The following is a 21,135-nucleotide window of genomic DNA, read 5'->3' as shown; positions in this document are numbered from 1 at the left end:
TAGTTCCTTGTTAGAAATGACCCCAAATAGTAGCCCCTTATGTACCAAAGAGTCAAAAAAGAAAGCAGCAGATATTGTCAGTATAGTAAAGCCTGAAAACGATTTTTATTCCACTTGGTGATTTTCGTCTATTTATATTCTTTGTAGGATCAAATTGGAAAATCATGACACTAAATAGTCTAGAAAAGCCAGTGTATGTAAATGGTTCAATGGTACTTAACGAATTTAGTCGTCGGAGCTCAATAGTCTTACCCACATCAGGCTGTCTGAAGATATTGGCTTCCTGAGACGAAATGCACCTAACATTGATGTTTTTTGTTTTTCTATTTCCTTTTGCAAAACTTAATTATGTTCTGAAAAACCAAAACCAAAACCAAAAACAACAAACCCCCTTTTCCTCCTTTCCTTCTTCCTGTTTCCCTTTTCTCTTTCTATCCCCCCCCCACTTCCTGGCTGGTTTCCTAACTTAAAATGTACCAAAAATTAATACTGTAACCCTCTTCCCTCTCTCCCATTGCAAAACTCATTTATGTCCTGCAGGGCAGGGAACAAAAACGTTAAAATCCACTATAAAACAAACCAAACCAAACACGACAAACTAGCGATTGAAGATACAAAGAGCTTGAAGAATGAAACCCTTCTACAAAATTACTAGATGCAACATGAATACTGTTTCTGATATAATTGGATTCGGCATTAAATAACCCGGAAAGGGTTGATATGCCGTAAAACAAAACAACCAAACCAAATCAACAGTCTGGCCAGCTTTAAACAAATAAACTGAAAAAAAAACCCTAAAAAGTCGCTTTATTAGGAGACTAGAATGTTTCACTATGTTAAGATGGGCGAGTCCATTCTCTGATTGATGATTGGTTGAATGAATAAGCAATAATTACATATCGACTATTGGAGTCCTTTATACCTGTAAGTGTCGATTTAATTCTACACATAAATCATTCGCATTCATGCATCTTGCGTGCCCACTTTTAAACATAGGCACCACTTGGCAAAGTTCTGTTAAATAAAGACATTGGATATGAATAGCTTATCTAAAATAAAGAGTTTGTACATGATCATTCGAGATGAGTAAAGATATGGCAGCTGCAATTGAAAGTTTATGAGATTAAGCATTTAATAATAAAAAAAAGGAAAAAATGGGAAAACTGTGGACAAATTATTTCAGACAAATTTTCCATCATGCGTCTCTTGTTGCATGCAGTTAGAACGGGTAACTTGTGGCTTCATATTCACTCCAAAAAAAAAAAAAAAAAAGAAGATGCTTTCTTACTTTTGTGCAGCAGACCATCTTGTCGACGCAAAAAAGATGGAGATTCACCTGAGAATAAAAGAAATTCACAAAAAAATGGATATTTCACCATTCCGTGATCACACAAGTTCTGGGATGAAGTATTTGCTGACCAAACCATGTAACAATTTCTAATAAGGCTATCGAATTCACCAGATGGCATGACGTATGGCTGTGGACTCATATATAGTACTAGCAGGCTGCCCGGCGTTGCCCAGAGAATCTTTATTGTCATTTTTTGATCCTCCACTACATCTGCTATGATGTCATGTTTGACATCAGCTTCTATGACATCATGTATGACGTCACGTCATATATATATATATATATATATATATATATATATATATATATATATTATGCATATATATGCTATGACGTCATTGTGAACAAACAAAACAGGAATACGGATATAGATATTGGCATGGGGTCATGCATATTCTATGTGTGAACCTACGAGGTACCTTCAATAATTTTCCAGACTTTTTTTCATATGGGTACTTTTATTGATAATACACACATTAAACTCTAGTCTCCTTCGAAGTAATCTCCTCCAGCTGCAAGGCACTTGTTGTACCATTCCAACAAACAACGACAGCCTCTAATGTTTCCCTTGAGCTTAGGGAATAACCAAAAGTCACAGGGAGCAAGGTCTGGACTATAGGGAGGGTGAGGAGCTATTTTGATACCCATCTTGGTCAAATAGTCTATGACAAGGATGGAGTTGTGGATCGCGAAAACATTTAAAAATGCCCCAAAGAAACTGAAGTTTGGAGAATATTTATTAATTGTGTAAATTTGCATGAAAAGTTTCCATCTCTGATTTATATCCTTTGCATAAAAATAAATCAAACTAAATATAGATTACATTATGACCCCTTACGCTTGGCAACAGTATTCCAAAATTAATAATGATGGGTTAATTAGTTTAAGCGTGAATCCTGCACACACAGACACACACACACACACATGCATATATATATATATATATATATATATATATATATATATATATATATGTGAATAAAAAGGAAAAACCTAAAAGAGTAAAAAACAAAAATAAAATCAACGTTTCGTCCCCATTTCAGGGGACATCATCAGGATTTCTAGGCGAGGATGTACAGGAAAGACGGTCATATCACATGTGAAAGAGGAGAACTTTAGTTCTCTTTCTGTTCTGGAGAGAAAAAAAAAATTCATGATGAAAAGAGAATTTATATCAAAACATTAATTTAGATCCTGGTTGATGATGATAAAAAAAAAAAAAAAAGAATGCATATATGTATATAACCCGACCCCCCCCTCCACACACTTGATATAAATTCTCTTTTCATCATGAAATTTGTTTCTCTCCAGAACAGAAAGAGAACTAAACTTCTCCTCTTTCGCATGTGATATGACCGTCTTTCCTGTACATCCTCGCCTAGAAATCCTGATGATGACCCCTAAAATGGGGACGAAACGTTGATTTTATTTTTGTTTTTTACTCTTTTAGGTTTTTCCTTTTTATTCACATAACGTCTAAAGCATCATTTATATCTTGCTTTATTTTATTCATATATATATATATATATATATATATATATATCTATATATATATATATATATATAGATAAATAGATAGATAGATCGAGAGAGAGATGAATAAGGAAAACAGCCAAATGTGCTCTTGCAATCATACTGAAGTCTTAAATTTTTATCGTAAAAGTTATTTACTTTCTTCCCACTGCAGGAAGTTGTGACACAAAGCCAGGACGGCGGGGAAAGTCCAGCTAGTTCCCTTAAAGGAGGAACACTTTGTCCCTTTAAAAAATGCCAGGGCTGACCCATTGGTATTCCCCGGAAGAGGCGTCTTAGCCAGTAAGCAATAAACTATTCCACCTGAAAGAAGAGAGACAACAAGCTGCGAGAATAGACCTCCTAGGATTACCCAGAACCATACTTTATTTTAAGAGATGCAAGGTCATTCCTTACCACAAAGGTGGTCAAGGCTCTACCAGAGTGTATCGAGGATGCATAATGGACTGGTACGAATATGATTTACTCAGGCTGAGCCGGGTAATTGACGGAGGACATTTATTTCATATTGTGGTTTAGTCAAAGCCAACAATATATTGGAATGTTTGTAATGCTTACATCAGCAACGTAATCGGATATCATTTTAGTCTTACAATTGTGTTTGATAGTTATCATGCATTTCTATCTACCACGTCAGCAAAGGGGGAAAAAGCAACAAGAAAAACAAAACTTGCTGTTGATATTGTAGCTACATCTATATTACAAACAATAATATTCAAACAACATTTCTTGTGTACAACCACCAAATTACACCCCAATTCAAATGCTTGCATCAGATTCAATGGAATCACCGTGAAATAAGCAGAATCACATACTGATGAACTAAGAATTTTAACAGCAAGAACATAATCATCAATGGACACCAATAGACAGTGGCGTTGACAATGGCCTGCTGATACCTAGGACAAACTCTTTGATTATATCCTCCCCAAACCCAAGTTAAGTCCTACTACTGAGAAAAAGGAGACAATTTGAATATGAGTAGATGCCCCTCCCAATTTGGATGCCCACCAGGGACGTGCAGAGTGGTGGGGGCGTTGCTAGGGGTGCCCAAGCACCTGCCCCTTTTACTCCTGCCTTAAAAATGTTCTTTTTAGAAGATTGTATTATAGGCATTGCCCGACCGTTTTTGCTGGGGTTTTTCTTTCACCTGCTCTAAAAAAGTTCTCTGCATGAAATTGATGCCCGTCTCCCCCCCCATCCCCAAATTTACAAGCTGCTGTCACTGGATGCTGTATCAAATAAATCTCATGACTATCCACTGTACACAGCAACACAAGCAAGAGATGTAATAGAGTACATTCTCTTTCTATATGTCATCACTGGTTGTGATACCACATCAGCAGTGAGGTAACGGTTACTTTTTTTTTTTTTTACATGGAGTTCACCAAGGCCCAATGGCCACTCGGGGATAAGGGTTATTGTGTGTACAGTAATCAATGGGATAGTGTAGCAATAGTATTGGAGAATTGATAAGGTGTCATTACTTAGGGGGGGGGCGGTTCATCAGGAATTTGTTTGTGTTGGAGTTGAAGACATCCAGGTTGAAGCCGGGAGGGAAACAGGCAAGCGGAACAGAGTTTCACAGGCATGCACTTCTAAGAAAGAAGCTTTGTTCATGGAATCTACATTTTGATTTAGGCACAGATAAGGAGTGGGGAAAATTATTGACAGTGGTTTCAGCTAGTCGGGTGTTTTTTGAAAAAGATTGGCAAGGGGGGACCAGAGAATGGAGCTCAGACGAGCACTTGGCATGGAAATAACGATAGAACAACGACAGGTTCGCTACGTCTCTTCTGTGGGAAAGAGGTTGCAGGGTAGAGAAAAGGGCATCCCTCACCAAGCCACGAAATCTATTTTGTACTCTGTCAAGGCAGGATAGGCTGTTACTCTGTGGTTAATGATCTGGACCGACACCCGACGTGTACCAAACTTGAATCTAGGTCGTTCTTCAGAAACACGTTCACTTAGGGATGTTGACAACTTTATGCAAGAGCATAATAATCAATGGACAGTGGCATGTAGAAGTCTGGCGATGGCCTGCTGATATCCAGGACAACATCTTTGATTATGATACCTCAAAAATTCATGTATAAGTTCTGGTAACAAGAAATCTTATGAAAACAAGTAAAGCATGCATGGTCCCCTGTGAATGCACAGTGAACGAAGCATAAGAAAAATGACTACGTTCAGCATTTGACCCTCCTCCTATCATTTAGCCCCAAAAGTTCCCAGGGGACGTCAAATATTGGTAAAAATGAACAAACAGTGCAGTTTTAGGCCTTAATATATGTAAATTTGAGTTCTTCACCATGCAAAAAGAGAAATGACTGTCCATCATTTGCTCCCCGCCCCATTTAGCCCAAAAAGTTCCCAAGGCGTTAACGTATTTAAATTTGAGTACAGCTAAATAGAGATACACAGAAAATTTGGGACAAATATGATAAAATAGTCCCAAAAATGGAGTGTTTTTATTAGCCCTAAAAGAGCCCATGGGGCACACACAAGGGTTATCGTGAAGTATTGACAAACAAAATTATATAGAAATCAGTTAGTTACAACTTTTCAGAAAGTTTTATAAAAATCCAGTACATCAAATTTTTTTAATAAGCACAAAAGTGTCAATTTTAGCCATTTTAACCTGAAAGGCACCCCTGGTGGGGGTGGGGGAGGACAACTGGAGTTTTCCCTTAAAATCTGTTCTGTTACTTTTTTACTCATATCATGTTTAATGTTTATGCAAAATTTCAAACAATTCCAAGACGTAGTTATTGAGAAAAGTGCGATCGAACGAAGGGACAAGAGTGAATTTACAGGTCCATCCTACTTTTGTTGTGGAACTAAAAAGGAGACAGTTTGAATATGATTGGATTCCCTTCCCAATTTGGATGCTTGAGACTACCGCCCTGTTGCCTTTTTCCCCTGGCCTCATTTTGCACGCCACTGTCAATGGGTCTGTTTATGCTGCATCAAAAAAAAAAAAAAAAAAAAATCCCATGACTCTGAACTACACACAGGAAAGAGATACAAAACAGTACATTCCGTTTTTACATGCCATTGTTGATTGTGATGCCACATCAGCAATGGACAAAAAAATGTAAAAGCATTAAAACTAGCCTGCAAAAAAGAAAGACAGGTTGTAACAGCGGCTCCAATACCTTTACAAAATAGAGCCAATTTTCCCCTATTTCTTTGACCTTTCTACCTTTCTTAACTAACCCAATGCACACTTAAATCTGATCACTCAGACAGTTTTAGCAAATACTGATCAATGTTCTTAAAAAGAAATTCACATACAACGAATTTTAAAAAAAATTTATGTTTAATTCCATCAACAGCTTTTGTTTTGATTACTCGATCCGATACTGGGTTCAATTCTCACCCGAGAGCATAGCATCTTTTTTGAAAAAAATATATATATATTCTTATTTTTAAATCACAGTCGACTTTTTATTTTGAGTGAGCGTGAAGAAAAATAAATGGTCGACATTTTAGTTATTTTGCATAGGAACATACGTTCACTATCTTATAGCACTTAAAATGAGGTAATCATTGCAAGAAAATAGTTCAAATTGTATGGAGCTGAAAAGTTTCATATACTTTACTCATATAAACATGTGGCCTATTGTTATAGCCCTGCTAAAGGGTTATAAGTAAAACAAAACGCCTGAATAAGGTAACAACATGCATTACAAAAACATACAAAAAGGTGGCTAGTTCGTCTAACCGAAGAACAACCTAAGATGGTCAACCGGATATTGGTTGGTTGGTTATTTTTGTTTTACAGCATATCAACCCTTTCCAGGTAATTTAATGCCGACTTCAGTGATTTGGAAGAATAACTTTTTAATAGAATATATTTGCTTTTTCAAGTCGGTTTCTATTTAAGCCATAGTTGGGACCCTAACATGTACTACCGCTCCAAGTCAAAGTGGACCTGGGAGCAATGACAATTAAAGGGTGGCTCCACACTCCCCACAGCCCGCAAGCTGGGGCCTCACCATCGGATATAGTTTAAGGTCATATCCAGGACTCAACCGGATATTGACTTTCCCTTAAAGTTTATTGAGTATGGAATAGTCTATAAATAGGTAACACAGGTTCTGCCACAAAGCATATAAAAACTTAATGGCTAAAACATCAGCAGTATTTTTACTTAATGTTGATACATAGATTTTTGCATAACAATAATACCAAATTTATTAGATAACTCTATTAACTACCGAATTTGTGTGTGTGTGTGGGGGGGGGGAGATGGGGTAATTGTTTCATGTTCGTTGGAAATTAGAAATTCGTTGCCTTGTATGCTATTAGTCCCAAAGTAAAATTTCACAGAGGATAACTAAAAAATCCAGTCTTTGAACAAGTGAAAAATTCTTGAAAATGTAACGTCATCATGTGCTAAATAAAAATTCATTATAACGGAAGCAATGGTTATTAAATCAAGCAAGCCTAAACATTGGGCAAAATCCAAATACCAATTGAAAAAATATGTACAAGGTGGCCCACTTAAAAGTAGCCCGATCCATCTAATCTTTATCTTAACAACTGGCACCACAAGACAAAATGCAATTCTTTTTTCCAACAAGATGGCGCTACATACCACACGTCTCACAGATCTCTGACACGAGATCATGACATGCTTATGGAAGAAAGAACAATAAGCAAAGGGTTATGGCCACCACGTTCCCCGGACTTGTCATCATGAGATTTTAATCTTTGGGGGACTTTAAAACAAAATTTTTATGCAAATAATCCTTACAATCTAGACCAACTAAAGGAGAACATTACCAACGCTACCAGGAGAACCACCAAGAAGATCTACAGGCAGTATGTGCAAACGTTATTAAACGTGCCCAGAAATGCATAGATGTCAACGGGGAACACTTCCAGCATCTTTTATAACACTACAGGTTATTTAAAAAATAAAAGAATGTTCCTCCTCTCTACTACATTTTTCTGAGCTACTGTTAAGCAGAAATTTTACTTTACATATAAGATTCATTTCAACAGCTAATACACTGAATCTTCTTAATACAATTCATAACACATTTGTGATTAAGCTGCATTTTTATTTTTATAGTAAATCAATAAAAACATGCGGATGATGTAAAAACAGATAAAAACAATTGACCATCGAGTAAAAATACCATTTACTAAAGTTTTTAATTCGAATCTTTTTGTGAAAGACAACCTAAAACCCTATGTTAACCCCAGCATATTGACAAGTGACCATTTTTCTTCCAGATGGGACGCTTTATATGTACACAATATCATGCAAACCAAATTTGAAAACCACCAACATTGTTTTTGCATAAAAAATAAATCTACTTTCACTGAAAATAATAAATTAACTTAAAGTAAACATGAAAAAAAAAAACCCAACATATTAGTGATATAGGAGAAAGAATCGTGCATTCATAAAGAGAAAAAGTTATGTGTCATTTTCTTCAAATTTTATCGAAATACACCCCCTCCCCAAAGTACACGAAATATCTCATGTTGGAATTTAAAAGAATTTCACTATACTTACTCGTTTTCCTACTCTAGGCTAGTTTGTGATGCTATTAAAATGTAGACATACCTTTGTTGATGTATTGGTAATTGATTATGACTAAAACTCATCCTTGAGGATCGAATATAATATCTATAAAACAAATTCCAAGATTTTCATCCAATGGTTGTGAATTGATGCAGAATCCATGAATCGTATATTTGATGAATTCTAATCAGATTATGTAAAAATGCCAACTTACCAACACTAGCTATCATGCTAGCAACCCTGGAGGCTTGCTCTGCCCCTTGGGGAAGACGGGTTTTTTCACCTTTGTTATCTTCTTGATTTGGATGTGCCAGTATAAAAGCTGAGTTTTCTTCTTTGGTTATGTTCATATAGAAGCAAGTGTCCGAGCCCCTCATGATGTGACGAGGGCCTGGATTTAGTTGAATGGTTGAGTTTGGGATGTCTTGTTGAATACCAACAAGACTTACACCATATCTGGAATTGGAAAAGATAATAAGAAATATAAACATGATACACCATTGTCGATACGCAAACATTTTTTTTCTTTGGGCTTTCAAAACTTGCCTTTAATGACTGGAGGACTTTCGTTGTTCAACTTTAAAGCTCATGAAAATTTAAGAAACCTAGAGTAGACCGTTATTTCAGCTAGCAAATTACTATATAAAGAAAGACTTTTTGAATCATTCATTCATTCCAAGCAAGCTTCCATTATGAAAAAGGAAATCCAAGATTACAATGCAGATCTGCTCTACACATCGTGCCAAGACAAAGTCACTAAAAGATTATTACTCACACTCTCTGCTATGCTCCACCCCCTGTCACATCACTACAGTGCTCCCTTTCAGTGCTTGATTCACAAGTATCCTTTATCATGCTAGAAAACTACTCATACCAGAGAGTATTCTGTACAAGGTCACCATTCGCCCTTGCATGAAGTATTGTTGCCGCATCTGGACTGGTGCATCTATCACTAGTCTCTCTCTATAAGGTCTAAAAAAGGGTCTCCAATTTAAGTGGTTTCACTTTGTCAACTAGGCTCCAATCCCTGTCCCATCACTGCAATGTTCCATCTCTGTGCTTGTTTTACAAGTATTTTAATGGAATGTGCTCTAATGAACTCATTGCGCTTGTGCCCCCCTCCCGATGTACATATCCTTAACAAACCCGCTTAGCAACAAAATCATACCCCTTCACTGTTGAGGCCGATAAATGCCAGAAAGCTTTCTACTCTAATAGCTTCTTCCCTTGAACAGCTAGACTTTAAAATTCCCTTCCTGCTACCTGCTTCCCTGACTGTACTGATATGCAGAAGTTCAAATGCAACATAAACCAACATCTTAATCTTTCTTAGGCATGGTCCCAATTAGTAGCCCCTTATGTTCAAGTAGTGATATTCACTGTTTGGGATGAAGGCGAGTAAAAAGAAAAAAAATTTCCATCGAAACAGAAACTGTAACATTCAAAGCTGGTGACGTAACTACTGTACCAATGTGACACAGAAACAAAGCAATTTGAAATGAAAAATTAAAAATAAACTAAGATGATTGTACAGAATGTTTAACGATTTTTTTAAAATTTTGACCTCTTAAAAACAATTTTAACCCATACAAGAACGGCCTGTAAAAAATCCAATCATTTGAGCCCCCCAGCACCATTCTACGACTTTTAGTTTCCGAGGAGATAGAGTTTGAAAATATGGAGACAGACAGACATATGGCCTTTTATATATTAGATTAAAGTTCTAGCCGGACCAAAGCAACCTTAATGGGCTAGCGATTGAACGGAACATAGGGGTACAGTCTAATTTGTTTTCAATTATTAGTGTTGCGAACATAAGCTGGATTTGCTTAAATATTCTCAGAGCATCAGTATAAAATATGCAATCTCACTCCATTGGTAATGGGACAAATTGCAATGATGTAGATTCATACAATTTTCAAAAGGTGATTTTTTAATGGAAATCACTCCAGACAAAGCATGAAGCCACTTGATGAAAGGAACTACTACTTCAAGGTTAAAAACTAGCCAATTATAAGTCTTAGATGGATAGATTATGCCCAGAAAACATTTCTTATTCCTTTGTCAGAAACATCACTCCTGAAATATGAGGACTAAAGGAACAAAATAAGGGAAACGAGAGTTACAAGGTTGCCAAAGTAAAAACATTGCAAGAGGATTGAGCAATGAGAACAGAAATAATTTGGTTTATTATGTCTTTACCGATGGTATTAGTGCAAAGTGAAGAATATCAAACTTGAATGACGTAACTGTGTAATGGGATTACTCTTGAAGTGTTGAGGCAGATGGTTGTAATAATAATTGTGATGGAAAGTGTGCTAGGCTAAATTTTGGAATTCAGTGAAAAATACAAAGCTGGAATTCGAATAAAATATCATGAGTTGAGGGTCGATTTAAAAAAAAAACAAAAAAGTGAATTGTGGGTTCGTTATATTATGGATAAAAAAAAAACAGAATTAGAAAGATATTAGTTGAGGAATGAAAAAATAGAAAAGTGGACTTTGTCACTGGTTAGCCAGAATGTCCTCTGCCAATACTCTCCAGGAGAAGGGCAGAGTTTTTGATTCCCTACAGTATATTTCAATAGAAGAATGCAAAAAAAACAAAAACAAAACAAAACAAAAAAACACTGTAAGATCAAATAAAGTAAGTAATGTATAGTTAAAATAACAATTTCTTGGGTAAATTCAACACTCTCCTCTAGAAACTTCCAACTTCAAAACTCGACACTCTGTTGTCAAAACTTCCAACTCCCAAACACGACACTTTGTTGACAAAACTTCTAACTCCAAAACTCGACACTTTGTTGTCAAAATTTCCAACTTCAAAAACTTGACACTTTGTAGTCAAAACTTTCAACTCAAAAACTCGACATTCTGTTGTTAAAACTTCTAACTCCAAAACTCAATACTCTTTCATTAACAATCACTATGTATATACCTCACTGACCACCTTACACTCCTTAATCTTTATCCACAAGTGACCTTCGGGTCTTGATAAGTACTGATTCCTTTGGAAATGAAACTGCGCATTTATATTAATGTTTTCTGTAATACTTTTAATTAATTCTAAATAAACAAAGGCAGTTTTATCAAAATAGTATTTGGAAGAGAAAATTATATTTATGCTTTTCCATATAATGAAATCCTTCAGGTAATCCAGGCCGCATTAGCAGTAATTTTGTGTGCCTGAGTATATAGGCGGAACGATAAAATTGTCGCCCTAGAAAAGACAACGTGATTCCATTTCCCTTTGATGAAAACCGATTTTCTTATTTTGTTGCAAACCATTTACTAGTTGGCCAGTTGCAATAGGAGCCTTCTATCATGTCTGAAAGTGACACGTGTTTTGAAATCAAGTACAAGAGTGACCATTTTAGTTTTACTTACTTCCTGTGGGCATGAAATGATGCAAATGTAAAACTTTTGCCTTCGTATTCACCGAAGAATTTGCTGTCGGTAAGTTTGATATGGTAAATCTCATTTCCAGAGCCCCGACCATAGAGACGGTGCCAGTCAGCACTCGATGTTTGCCCTTCCCTGCAGGAACAAAAAGAATCAAAAGTTATTTCATGGCAACAATTAATAATTTTCAAATATAAAAATATAAAACACACACATATATATATATATATATATATATATATATATATATATATATATATATATATATACTAAAAAAAAATGTAGGAGACATATCTTCATGAGGGAATTTCATTAACCTCCTGACCAACAGTAATCATTACTTTCTACACTAATGATTATGTAAACATGAAACAGTAGTGTTATATAATAAAATAAAAATAATTGTTAATATTAAAAAAAATTGGGTTGGTGCAAAAAATGATGTCATATTTTGACGTTCAATTTCATGTTAAAAACGACATTATTTTTGCCTCAACTTAATATTATAGTCATAAAACCCCTTTAAAAATTAAAGTTGAGCCTTCTTTAGGGAATTAAGAAAACGCAGTCAACTTTAGCATAAATGCAACTTTCCAGTTTTGGTCGTTAAATACTGTAATGACTGTTTACTATGTATGCCCATCGATTTGGCATTTATAGGCACTTAATTTCATTCGATCGTTGTGTGAACTGCCGGTGGTAATTTTTATTTCTACATATATTTTTATATATTTAAAAAAAAATATTTACAGATTAATCTTATCTTGTAAAAATGCTCAATGCATGAGGGAAATCAAATTATGTAAATTAACATTTACAAAATTTATTATTCAAAAACAAGGAATATTACATACATAAAAACAATTTTTTAATGATCTCGAATAGTAAGAACTTTTTTTTTCAGGATAAGTTATTTTCTCCATTAGTCCTCATATGTTATGAGCGATGTTCCTGACAAAGGGAGAAAAATTTCTGGGTCAAAATTTATCCATATAACACTTATTGATAGCTAGTTTTTGACCTTTAAGTAGATTTTTTAGCCTCTTACATCAAATGGTTTCATGCCTTGTCCAGAGTGATTTCCATTAAAAAATGTTTCATATCTATATAATAAAATAAAGCCTGTATATTTCTTAAAGTTTATTATCGATAGTCCTGAATTTGCTAAGCTAATTTTCTTTTTCTTTTTTCTATCAAGTTTTTTTTTTTTACAAGAACATAAAGTATTTCAATTTAGTTCATTTTGAAAAATAATTATTCTGGTTAGAAAAATCGTTAAAAGAGAGATTTTTCAATAATGACAACAGAGTTCGTTAAGGCATTATTAAGTAGGTCTTGGATGTTGCATTCATTTCAGTTATCTGATAAACATTTAAAGGGTTCAATGACAATAACTTCCCTTTAGTTATCCCCAAAGTAAAAAGTCACAAGAACTTAAATCTGGTGATGTTGGCGGCCATTTCATATCTCCTCTTAAAGCGATCAAATGCCCAAGAAACATCTTCCTTAACACTCCATAGAGAAATTGTTATTATACAAGGGGCATTCCAAAAAGTAATGCCTCCTGTTTCTGACTGCTGGAATGAATCAGAGGGAGATTGCAAATTGCATTGTTATGATGCATTCATAACCTGAAAGTTTTGTCTCTCTGTTGTATATATTGACGGTGTAAGGCTCTAAGAAAGCAACCCCTGTCATTGACATGCATCAGAGGCAGAGATGTGTTATTGAATTCCTGGCAAAAGTGCATTGAGAATGGTGGTGACTATGTAGAAAAATAAATTCTGGAGAACAAAAGGTCGACCGTTTTAATGGTACCATTCCTGTCTTCGTAGCTCTTCAGCTTTTTTTAGTTTAAAAAGAATAGGAGGATTTACTTTTGGAACGACTCTCCTGATTGATAATGAAAGTTATAAGATCTAGAACGCCAATTGAGATCTTTAACTCTACTTACAACCTGTACAGTGCCCACTCCTAACGTGAGAAATATCCATGGCTCTCACACTATTCATAATAAACTAGCAAAGTACCCATCCCAGGATGGGTAATCTGATACTTAAGAATAAAATTAATCTATCAAGCAAAACAGCTTTGAGCTACGTTTATGTCCCCTTTTGAAGATCAGAATCAAGATATGTATGCTAATATAACTTATGTCTAGAATCCTTATTCCAATTTCGATCAAAAGCTATTAAGTGATTTTCCTTGTATAAAGATTTTTAAAATTTGGGGCTTGAGATTAATTGATGTCTCATGACTATAAATAAAATTGCATATTTTTTTTTGGGGGGGGGAAGGGAGAAACAGAAAGTAAAAGTTTGAACTTACAAGCCTCGAGATGTATGCAATAGGAGGGTCACAAATGTTGATGTCCCTGGACAAAGGCAGTTATTGGCAAGAAGGGCATATTTGAATTCGTCTTCGCAAACTATGTGTTCTGTAAAAGATACACACAAACACATACATACATATATGTATAAACACATACATACATATATGTATATATACATATATATTTATATATATATATATATATATATATATAATAAGAAGCATGTATAACAGTCAATAACTTTTCAAACATTATATAAAGAAGAAAAGAGCATATTAGTTTTTTATGAAAACATATTATATAAATTAGTCAAATTGATTCCTATCTATATATCTATAAAAGTGAGGCTGAGTATATATGTGTGAGGACACTTCTCAGTCTATATACTCGACAAATATTTGATCTACAGACTTGAAATTTGGTATATATGGTATTCAGACACGTGGAAAACATTTTAATCGGTTTTCATATGGAAAAAAAGGACTGCTAAGTAGTCATAAGTGAAAAATTGTTATGAGGGAGGTCGTTGAGATTTTTATCTGTTTATCAACTGTTTCACAACTGCGCATGCGCGATCATGAAACGTGACAGCTTTTTATGTTAAGAATAAGTGGGTTTGAAAACACTTTGTAAAGATCGTGTCGATCTGGTTTAAAGGTTATCGTACTTGACTCACCGTCTTTGGGTTTTGGTTTCGATCTAAGCTTGAGTATTTTTTTTTACTTATAAGAAGTGAATTGTTTAGAAAAAAAAAAAAAACATAATAGTCGCATGCACATGTCTCAGTTTTGTGCATTAATCTATAATATAAAGCTGAATGTGTGTGTGTGTGTGTGTGTCTGGTCACGAATAGGCTCCTATATGGTTGGATATTTTAAAAAACTGATTACATATAATGATAGAAGATGTATCGAGACACAGGAATGGGTATGTTTGATCTGGCAGAACGGTGGTTCATTAAAATTGTGGGGTCTGCGTTCGCGTCTGGTCCACAAAGTATGGAAATAAAAAATTTAAAAATTAAAAAAAAACGTTTACAAGTGTTTTTGATATAGATGTACATAAGAATACTTTGATAAGTATGTTTTATCTGAAATAGGGATGGTATAATAAAATTGTGGTGTCTGCGTTCGCGCCTGGCCTCCATAGAATGGAAATAGGCACAAACCTTAATAAAGACTTTTCATATCTATCTGAGTAAGTATACTTTGATAATTATGTTTCAGTTTGAAGAAATATGATATAATAAAATTATGGGGTGTTCGTTCGCGCCTGACCTCCATAGAATGGAAATATGTCAGAAAGTTTAACAAGTTTTTTTTATATAGATCCACAGAATATTGTGATAAGTATTTCAGTGTGAAAAGGTATCGTATAATAAATTATGGGGTTTATCTATTTTATTTTTACTTGCATCATATTTTGCTTTGGTTTTGATACCCCCAAATTCAACCCAAATTTACAACCCTTCCTTTTCATAACCTATCATACTTTCATAAATCAGAGTCCACTTTCTGTAGGCTGTTTTTGAACCCAATAAACGACGGGTACTTTTGCTAGTTAAAATATAATATTTATGTATATTTTACGACCAGGCAACGCCAGGTGACCTGCTGGTAATAAAAAATATATTTCATGGTACCGAATTAAAAAATTGTTCTAATATGTAGATAAATCATAATGTAATAAAAATGTTTTTACTTGAAACAAGATTTTTGTTGTACAACATATATTGTTTTATTTTTATGATGTATCTGTGTCATACACCATTTTTTAAATTAATGTATTGCGTAGTTTCAAAAAATAACGCAAATATCAACAATTCTCTAACTTTATTAAACAAGGAGACAATTATTGAAGTGGAAAAAAAAAACGAGTGAAATCCTGGCTGAGCTTCACAACTATTTTTTTTTTGTTTTTATTAGCGGAAGAAGTCACCTCTTATCAAGGTGCAAAGGCTACTCAAGGATAAGGGTTATTGAGTGTCGATGAGAGAACACCGTGATGATCGATAATGGCGGAACTTGGTTGCAGTTTAATTATTTAAGACGACGGCTCAACAAAAAACTATTTACATTAGACTTGAAAATGAACACGTTATAGTCAGCTGGAAAGCAGCATTGCAGTATTGTGTTCCACAAACGGATAGTTCTAGGAAAGAAGCTTTGTTCATGGAATTTCCGTTTACTTTTAGGCACAGCTAGAGAGTAAGCGAAATTGTTGACAATAGCTAGACGAGTTTTCGTTGTGAATGTTTTACAGGAGTGACCATAGCTCGTCTGAACTCCAATCTCTGGTCCCCCCTCGCCAATCTTTCACGAAAAACACCCGTCTAGCTGAATCCACTGTGAAAAATTTCCCCCACTCTATATCTGTGCCTAAATCAAAACGTGGATTCCATGAACAGGGCTTCTTTCTTAGAATTGCACGCCTGTGGAACTCTGTTCCGTCTGCTTGCTTCCCACCGGACTACAACTTGGATGTCTTCAAGTCCAACGTTAACAAATTCCTAATGAACCGCCCCCTTAAGTAAACACTTCATCAAATCTCCACACTAACGTAATGTACTTGCAATAACACTTATCCCTGAGTGGCTTCCGGGCCTAGATAAGTGGTGATCACTGTGTAAAAAAAAAAAAAGAAAGATAGAAACTAAGTCGAACACGTGCCAGTAAAATAATGATAGAGCAGATATAAATCCGCAACGTCTCTTCTGTGAGAAAGAGAATAGGGATGAGAAAAGGTTCTCACCCACTAGATTTCGAAGTCGGTTTTGTATTGTGTAAAAACAGGAAAGAGTACTCTTAGCAGTTCGCCCCCAATCAATCTTAGGACCTATTTCGTTCGTGTACAGGTAGAGGATTGTGTCACAAACAAACAAGGGTAAAGAATATCCTTACATTTTTTTTTCTTTTTTGCAAGGGAATCATCACTTATCAAGGCCCTGACGCCACTCGAGGATAATAGTTAATGATTGTAGAGTAGTTAATGAGACAATATCATAGAAATAATTAGTAGTGGAAATTTAGTAAATAATAATATATTACTTGAGGAGAAAGCTCCTCAAGAATTTGTTTATGTTGGACTTGAAGACGATTAAATTGTAGTCAGCTGGAAAGCAAGCAAATGAAAGAGAGTTCCACAGGCGTGCAGTTCCAAGAAAGAAGCTTTGTTTATGGAATCTACGTTTAGGTTTAGCTACAGATAAAGAGTGTGGAAAATTATTGATAGAAGTTTCAGCTAGATGAGTGTTTTTTTGTGAAAGTTTGGCGAGGTGGGACCATATATTAGAGCTCAGATGAGCACTTTTCATGAAAATAACGATAAAGCAGAGACAGGCTCGCCACTTCTCTTCTGTTGGAAAGAGGTTGCAGGGAAGAGAAAAGGGCATCTGCCACTAGGCTATGAAGTTTATTTTGAACTTTATCAAGGCAGAATAAGATGTTTCTAACAGCTTTTGCCCATACGTGGTAACAGTACTCCATCCTTGGACGTACCTGGCTCTTATATAGGTAAAGAATTGCATCAGCAGTGAGATATCTACTGGAGCTGTAGAAGGATCCCACCTTTTTTCTAGCGACCTTGGCAACGGATTTGATGTATGTGTTCCATTTCAGATCAGGAGTAAAAGTCAAGTCCAGAAACTTGTCAAAACATGGAGCCCCCACAAGATGAGAGCCATTCATTTCAATTGATGCTAGATGGTGATCAGAGCATTGATGATGTAAAGATAGAAGCTTGGTTTTAGATGTATTAAAATGAACCAGCTACCTCTTCCCCATTGAACCACATGCTCAAGATCAGCGGAAAGAGAATTAGAGAGAATTTGGTTATTTAAGGTTTTTCATGCATTGAAATGGATTGTAGTGTCGTCAGAATAATTATCTATGAATGATCTTAGGATGTGATTTAGAAGATCATTGATGTAGATCAAGAAGAGAGTTGGGCCCAGAATGGACCCCTGAGGAACTTCAGCATTAATACTGTGAGCTTCTGATTTCTGCTCATCAAGCCATTAGGATGCTGTCTTACAGTCAGAAATAAATTCTAATAGGAGTTGAAAAAAATAAATCAGCTAGCATCTGAAACATTTCGGAAGTTATAAAAGATTTCAAAAGCTTTCAGTTTCAAATTATTGAGTTTGATAGGCGCTATGATAATGCAAAGTTCAATGAAACAGTCTGAGGATGTTCTTGGTTTCTGTTTGTTAAAATCGATAAATTTAATCTACTCAATTAGCAAGGGCTACTATTAATGTGCTCGTTTATGATGACATGAAAACCGAATTAAAAAAATGACAAAGGATTGGATATGAAAAGTAATAATGATTAAACAAAAAATTCAAATTGAAAAATCAGATGTATTCTATGAACTTTATTCAAATAAATACATTACAAATAATTATATTGTAAAAATAACAAAAGTGATACCAACAAGGTTTGCATTCTGTTATCATAAAATTTTCATTAAAAAATAATACAAATAAAATTTTAAAATAATATCATTTGAAAAGTAAATAAAAAAATTATTAATTAAAAAATATTTTCAGTTGTTTAGATACAATAAAAACAGTACAAATATAAATTTTATAATTTTTTTAAAGGTTTCGTTGTCTCCGGTTAGGCCAGATTACACTCTGACATGAGAAAATACTTTCAATTGATCCGGGTGTTTTTACCAAAATAAACAAAATATATATTTTACATATCTATACGATGTATAAATAAAAATACATTTTTGTCGCATTTTACATACTTTTGATTTTTTTTATTTAATAAGAAATTCTAAATTAGACTGATTACATGTCAAGTATTTATGATATCTCATAATTAAAATTAGATTAGAACTTTATTGCATTATCATGTTAATAAGGATGAGCGTGATTACAATAAGTGAAAAGGGAAATAAGAGGGAAAACCTCTTTAGATCATGACATTTCAAAGCTAAATGCTTCTTATCAGAAGAGGAGAAAAAAAAACAGCATTTTACAAGAGTAAGGACACAGAATACAACACCGATTTTGTATAAGATTAGAAGTGGGAAAGTTCAGATGGAGTAAGGACCCAGAAGACAACACGGATTTTATATACATATAATGTTAGAAATGGGAAAGTTCAGGAGGAGAAGTAGTAAAAAGGAGGGAAAGGAGATCATTAGAAAGGCGAAAAAAGTTGAGGGATTGAGTAACGAGAGTACTTAATAAGAGGTATAGAGATAGGAAATTAAACATGTTTCGTTCTCCATCTCTATTCCTGTTATTAAGTATTTTATTTTCCTTAGATATAATCAGCTCCTTTCTATCTTCTAATGTAACTTTAATTAATATCTCCCTATATATATATATATATATATATATATATATATATATATATATATATATATATATATATGTGTGTGTGTGTGTGTGTGTGTGTGTGTGTGTGTGTGTGTGTGTGTGTGAGTATTTGTTTTTAATTAATACATTAAAAATTGAAACAATACTGACCTACATAAAAGATAAATAAACAATATTAGGATAGAATCGTATCTTACCAGCAAATTTCACATGAAATTTATTTTCTGGTCGAAAAATCTGGACATACAATGGGCAAGATGGGGCAAAGTCTTTAACAGCCCATGATCTGAGGATGGTGTGTTGATCCTGAAGAGAAACGAAAACAGAAAGAGTGATAATTTATTAAAAAAAAAAAAAACAGAAACATATTTTACTGACTTATAATAAAAATGAATTAACTCTAAATCTGAAACGTACGTAGCACAGCAAATGAATGCTATTTATTTGCTTTTAAATTAAATTCACACAAAAGCTGTATTAATAGCTCACTAGTGTATATATTACAAGAATTCCAAATATTATCTATACTCCTACAAATTTAGGGTTTTTGGTGTATTGATATTCGTATTAAAACCCCTTTTTTGTATTTATTTGAAAAGAAAATACAACTTTCTTATATATGTGTCATGGAATTGCATTCATCTGCAAAATATCTAGGTAATTTGCATATTCTTTTAAAGTTCATTTTAATTAATTCCCTATTAGTTCTTTCGGTTTTCTTATGAGATGATCATCTTTAGTTAACTATTACGTGTAATTATATTCATACAGATATTCTACATGATTTATACTTATGTTATATTTGCATAAAAGCTCAAAGTAAACACAAACCACTTTCTATATATATATATATATATATATATTTTTTTTTTTTTACACAGTGATCACCACTTATCAAGGCCCGGAAGCCACTCAGGGATAAGGGTTATTGCAAGTACATTACGTTAGTGTGGAGATTTGATGAAGTGTTTACTTAAGGGGGCGGTTCATAAGGAATTTGTTAACATTGGACTTGAACACATCCAAGTTGTAGTCCGGTGGGAAGCAGGCAGACGGAACAGAGTTCCACAGGCGTGCAGTTCTAAGAAAGAAGCTTTGTTCATGGAATCCACGTTTTGATCTAGGCACAGATAAAGAGTGGGGGAAATTTTTCACAGTGGATTCAGCTAGACGGGTGTTTTTCGTGAAAGATTGGCGACGGAGGACCAGAGATTGGAGTTCAGACGAGCACCTGCCATGGAAATAACGATAAAACAAGGATAGGCCCGCAACGTCTCTTCTGTGGGAGAGAGGTTGCAGGGTAGAGAAAAGGGCATCCCCCACTAACCCACGAAGTCTATTTTGTACTCTGTCATATATATATTAATACCTCCTTCTCAATCAAACGGACTATCATAAAAAAGTTAAGTCCTATACTACAGGCTCTAAGTCATGTCGCCTCTGCACAACCGAAGCTATAACTATAATTACTTCCCCTCAAAGTAACAATATAATAAATTTTTAAAACGAACTGATCTCTTTCTGTAAACATAAGTCCAAATTTAATTATGGTAATTTTGAAATTACATAGTTATTACTTTAACCTTTCAGATATATATAATTTTTCTTTAACATTATCGTTTTTTTCTACATACTTTC

The 21,135-nt window shown here is 34.5% G+C and overlaps 1 protein-coding gene across 3 annotated transcripts in view; it reads right to left on the bottom strand.

Moving 5' to 3' along the window:
- The window catches only part of LOC145254815 (potassium channel subfamily T member 2-like), a 534,670-nt gene that overhangs the window by 151,314 nt on the left and 362,221 nt on the right, over window positions 1-21,135 (bottom strand). For all 3 annotated transcript variants that reach the window (XM_080113638.1, XM_080113639.1, XM_080113636.1), the window contains 4 exons: window positions 19,695-19,803; window positions 14,159-14,267; window positions 11,816-11,965; window positions 8,641-8,882 (listed from right to left, as the gene is read on the bottom strand). In XM_080113638.1, coding sequence (XP_079969764.1) covers window positions 8,641-8,882; window positions 11,816-11,965; window positions 14,159-14,267; window positions 19,695-19,803 — 610 coding nt within the window. The remainder of the gene's footprint in view (window positions 1-8,640; window positions 8,883-11,815; window positions 11,966-14,158; window positions 14,268-19,694; window positions 19,804-21,135) is intronic.

Source organism: Euprymna scolopes, chromosome 30, assembly GCF_053919585.1.
Source record: "Euprymna scolopes isolate OS-2025 chromosome 30, ASM5391958v1, whole genome shotgun sequence".
Classification (NCBI taxonomy): Eukaryota; Metazoa; Mollusca; class Cephalopoda; order Sepiida; family Sepiolidae; genus Euprymna; species Euprymna scolopes.
Note: the sequence above shows the minus strand (reverse complement) of the source record. Positions and strands in the feature narration are given on the sequence as shown.